At 55.1% G+C, this 4768-nt stretch overlaps 1 protein-coding gene across 1 annotated transcript; it reads right to left on the reverse strand.

The window, feature by feature from the left end:
- Positions 1–352: 352 nt before the first annotated feature.
- Pou4f3 (POU class 4 homeobox 3) lies at positions 353–3049 on the reverse strand. The gene is made up of 2 exons (XM_021650741.2): positions 2785–3049; positions 353–2455 (listed from the first exon to the last, which is right to left on the reverse strand). The coding sequence occupies exons 1-2, from the start codon at positions 2902–2904 to the stop codon at positions 1559–1561; spliced, it is 1017 nt and encodes a 338-aa protein (XP_021506416.1). The 5' UTR covers positions 2905–3049; the 3' UTR covers positions 353–1558.
- Between the last annotated feature and the right edge of the window lie 1719 nt (positions 3050–4768).

A 4768-nucleotide genomic window follows, 5' to 3' on the forward strand; every position in this document is an offset into this window, starting at 1 on the left:
TTAGAAAACTAGCTCCAAGGTGATTTAGCTTTTGAGTGACAGGATTGGAGTTTTACTCCCAGTCAGCCGGGCTTCCAAGTTTCCAAGAGAATAGCCTGACAGTTTCGCATCAAGAAGCATGGAGGAAATTGCCTTTGAAGGCGTTTGAGATCCAGAGAGTTGAAGCTAGGTCCGGTTGCCTTGTGTTTGTCGTAAGAGAGTGTTACTGCTTGGGAAGGGAGTGGGGAAGAGAGACAGGTTTTCATTTTTAAATCCTTACCAAGTCTAAATGTCTTTAGCACCAGGGAAGGAAAACTTCTGCAATTCAGGTCGAAAAATAAAGCATTTATTTTAGAAGTTAATATAAGGGGTAAAGAGAAGAAATGCAAAGTTTTATTTGTATCTATTCCAGAAATGAAACCAAAGGTTACACAGCAACACACAAACTACAGGAAGCAACGAAAAATAAAATATGAGGGAGCTGTGGCCACAGGGAGAAGACATCCAGTTCTGTGGTCCTGCGCTTTCCCCTGCTGGAAAACCCTAAGTGAACTTCCACAGAGAGCTAGGTACGGGGTCAGGGAAGGTGGAGTTAAATAAATAACAAGAGCTAGTGGTGCCAGCAGCCACAGTAATAAAAGTGCAACAGTTAGGTTAGACATGTTGGAAGGGTCTGCCTACGATTCCAGAAGCTAGAGTCACTCTCTGATGCCGGCACGGGGGCGATCAGAGACAGGGTGTCTTCTTCACCTGGTCTCATCTGGAACCTCTGAACTCCCCTCCTCCCCCCAAAAAATAAGGGGTCGAGAAAGACAGCCAGAGCTAGCACTGGCCTCTGCTCACCAACAGCCAAGACATCCAAAGTATTTTCAGTCTCTGGGTTGGGCCCACCTTGTCTGGAATCTTACTGACCACCAACAGCCCAGCAGGCCGGATCTCCCACACACCATCCCTGAACTTAACCCATGCTACTTGATGAGAATGTACGGTAAACCAATAGATACTATGGTTAGAATTTAGGCGCAGAAGGGAATTATTATAAGGCTCTCCTTTGGAAACAGACGTGTTTTATATACTCTAATAAGTTAATTAATCTCCATGTTTGTGTCCCGCTTAAATATTCTAGACTTTATATCATTATCTATTGCTCTTTTTCTTACCTTCGTCCCTGCCTAATGGCGCCTAGTATAAAAGTGATACTTTCACCTTGGAGTGGGAAGGCCAGGTCAATTCACTAGCCCCTCTGCGTTGGGGCTGCAGGCCTAAGGTCCTGCGGTCTCACGAGCAAGGCCGAGTTTCAGCACCTCGGACAGCACAAAGTCCCACCAGGCTTTCCCTTGAAAAAAAAATTTTTTTTTTCCTTAGCGCCAGAACTTTTTTTGGTGGGGATAGAGAGAAAGGGGAAGAAGAGATGGCCGGGAGGCAATTAAGTGGGGCAAAGGGGGAAAGTCTGTGACTCGAGGGAGAGAGCCTGACCTGCCAGGAAAAACCCTAGAGTGTCCCGTAACGTCCCCTCCCGTCGGAAGGGGGCGATGCCACTAGGCTCTCCCGGGTCCTCCGGGTGCCGCACCCGCCGCAGTCAGTGAACAGCCGAGTACTTCATTCGTTTCTGTTTCTGTCTCTGGTTGCAGAACCAGACCCTCACCACATTCTTTTTAAGGTCCAGTTTCTCAGCGATGGCCGCGATCTTCTCGGACGAAGGACGAGGCTGGATGGCGAAGTAGGCCTCGAGCGAGCGCTTCTCCGGGGCGGCGATGGACGTGCGCTTGCGCTTGCGCTCGCTGCCGTTGAAGAGCTCCGGCTTGCTGTTCTTCTCGCGGTAGGCGGCTTCCGCCTCCTCCAGCCAGGCCTGGAGGACCGGCTTGAGAGCGATCATGTTGTTGTGAGACAGGGTGAGAGACTCGAACCTGCAGATGGTGCTCTGGCTGAGAGAGCCCACGCCGGGGATCTTGAGATTGGCCAGAGCTGCGCCCACGTCCGCCTGGGTCACCCCCAACTTGATGCGCCTCTGCTTGAAGCGCTCGGCGAAGGCTTCCAGCTCTCGAGGGTCTGACTCCACGTCGCTGAGACACGCGGGCATGGCACTGTGGGGCGCTACGGCGTGCGGGTGACTCATGCCCATGGCCTGGTGCAAGTGGCCCATGGCGCCCAGATGGTGCGGGTGGATCTGCCCGGGCATCACCGAGTGCTCCGGGGCCCCCAGGCCGCTGACGCTCAGCGTGGGCGAGATGTGCTCCAGCAGGTCGCCCTCGAGGCCCTGGTGCACCGCGTGGTGAGGGTGCGAGGTGAGCGCGGCCGGGTGGGAGATGGGCACCGTGGGCGAGGTGGACGTGCAGGGCACGCTGCTCATGGTATGGTAGGTGGCGTCGGGCTTGAACGGATGGTTCTTGCCGTGGGAGACGATATCCACCGCCGCCAGAGCTTCCGCGCGCGCCAGCAGGCTCTCATCAAAGCTTCCAAATATATTACCCTGCAGCTGCAAGCAAGAAGGCGCGCGGCACGGTCAGTGGGGAATACTGTCAGCTCAGGGTTAAAACACATTTTCAAGCAACCGAGATGCCTCTCCTCAAAGCCCAGGTCATAAAAATTAATACGGAGGCAGCCTCTCTGTTGGAACAGACGTGCGGATCAGAGACATGAATGAGAGAGAGAGGGAGAGAGAGAGAGAGCGCCGCGAGAGAGCGCGGGGGAGACAAGGCGAGGGGTTCAGACAGCGGCGATTGTTCTGGGCGACATGAAAAAAACATGAAGCGAGTGCCTGTCAAAAAATGTGCCTCGGAGCGGTAATTATGCTCCACTACGTACCTGCGGGGCTGGGAGACAAACTCGGCGCATGGCCTCAGAGCCGGAGTGCAGACTGGAGAATTTGGGTTCTTGCAGGACGGGGTGCATGCCGAAAGGCTGCTTGGCGTTCATGGCCATCATCGTCGGGAGTCTGGCAGGGAGGCAGCGGGGGACATGGAATCAGGATCGTCTGGCCGGCTCTCCGCGCTCCGAGTGAGCGCTGCTCAGCGCCAGCGCTCCCCTCGCCCTCTCGCCCGCTGCCTCCCCTCTCCCCCACCTGCTCCTTCACTCATCTTACAAGCAGCTTGCCAGGAAGGGCCCGAGCACGCGCAGGCGTGCACGCGCCCGGGGCTCGCAGGGGCGGCCCGGGAGGCGAGGCGGGACCGCAGGGCTCGGCGCGCCACTCCGAGCCTACTGCGGCTGCCCCCTCCGCTGCGTTTATACCCGGGTCTGGCCGGGCCTCTTCCTGTCCGCCCCGCCCCGCCTGGCTCCAGCCTGCCAGACTTCACGGACTCTCTCTTCTTCCTCCTGGACTTCTTTGCACAAAGTCCTAAACCTCTCTCCTGTCCCAGCTCAAACTGCCTGAATGGAAAGGCAGGCACCCAATGCGCGCGCGCACACACACACACACACACACACACACACGTGTGTGTGTGTCTATCTGTCTGTCTTTCTCTGTGTGTCTCCCTTTCCAAACTGGCCATTTCCAAGGTGCCCTGGGCCCTAAGCTCAAAGTCCTGCACCCTGGTGCAAAGCGAAGTGGCGCCTCCAAGCTCAAGGACCAGCGTGGGCAAGGACCAGAGGCTCCCAGACTCTCCTCCACTGTGGGCTTGGACTGACACAAGCAGTGACTGCCTTCCTGATCCACAAGCCTGTGGCCACTTCCCAGCCCATTGCCTTTTCTGCTTTCATGTGAGAAAGACAAGTTGGCCCATTCCCTTTTACCCAAGGCGCCTAGTCCACGAAAGCTTGCTAAACCACCAGTCCCTCTCACACGCTTCTGCAGGGCGACTGCTTACCTGTAGCCCCCATTACCCGTAACAACAGCTGCCACTTTTGAGCTACCAATTTGTGCGAGGCAATTCAGGCAATCATAATAATTAATAATAACAATGTAGTAAAAATACTGATTACTCAGTGTGAGAAAGAATTGAGTTAGTTTATAGGACCGAAGTTCTGCCGACAGGACTGAGTAGCTGCTGCTATCCCATTAGTGAAGCGAGGAAAACAAGAGCCAAATAACTTAAGGGAAGATATCCGAGCTGCCAGAAGTCTTTCACTCACACGTTTGGCAACGACACCACTTCTGGCTTTGGGCTCTTGACCCCTTCGCCTCTTCTTCCTTCAGGGAGTTCCCCAACTTGAGGGTCTTAAATTTGGTTCTGCCCCATCCCATGTGGCCAACTGTTTCTAACCCCCCCCCTTCTCCTCTCTCCTCGCTGGAGATAATAAACAGCATGAATAATGGATAGGGAATCCTGGGACTGTGGCCGATGGAGATCCGCCTTCGGGTTGGAAGAAAAACTCCTCCTGCCCAGCTGCCTCCCCCAGCGCAGGGTGTGCTGGGTTTCCCAGAATCTTAACACCGTGGGGGCGGAGTGCGGAAAGCCTAGGTGCTAGGGATGAACTTGGCCTAAGAGGACGCCCTGCCTAGACCCAGCTCCCTCATCTCCTCTGGACCACCAGCCAGCCCCTTCCCTACTCATCCCAAGGCACCATCTAGATTCTGCCATACCGGTGGCTGAAAGAGAGGGAGGACAACGGGAATGGCACTCAGGTAGCTTTCTCGGGTTCTGTGGATGCCTATGCTGATGATTTAAAGGAGTGAAGGAAGTACTGAGTACTCGGGGCACTTCCTCACAACCCAGTGCACGTTGCCGGCAAACTGCCTCTACTGGTAGGGGACCGTCACCTTGAAGCCTCTGTACTGCAGCACCCATCTGTACACAGGAGGCGACAGCTTCCCCCACTGTTGGGAGGATGGCTTCACCTGTAAGCACTCGAG

This window comes from Meriones unguiculatus, chromosome 2 (genome assembly GCF_030254825.1).
Source record: "Meriones unguiculatus strain TT.TT164.6M chromosome 2, Bangor_MerUng_6.1, whole genome shotgun sequence".
NCBI classification, from domain to species: domain Eukaryota; kingdom Metazoa; phylum Chordata; class Mammalia; order Rodentia; family Muridae; genus Meriones; species Meriones unguiculatus.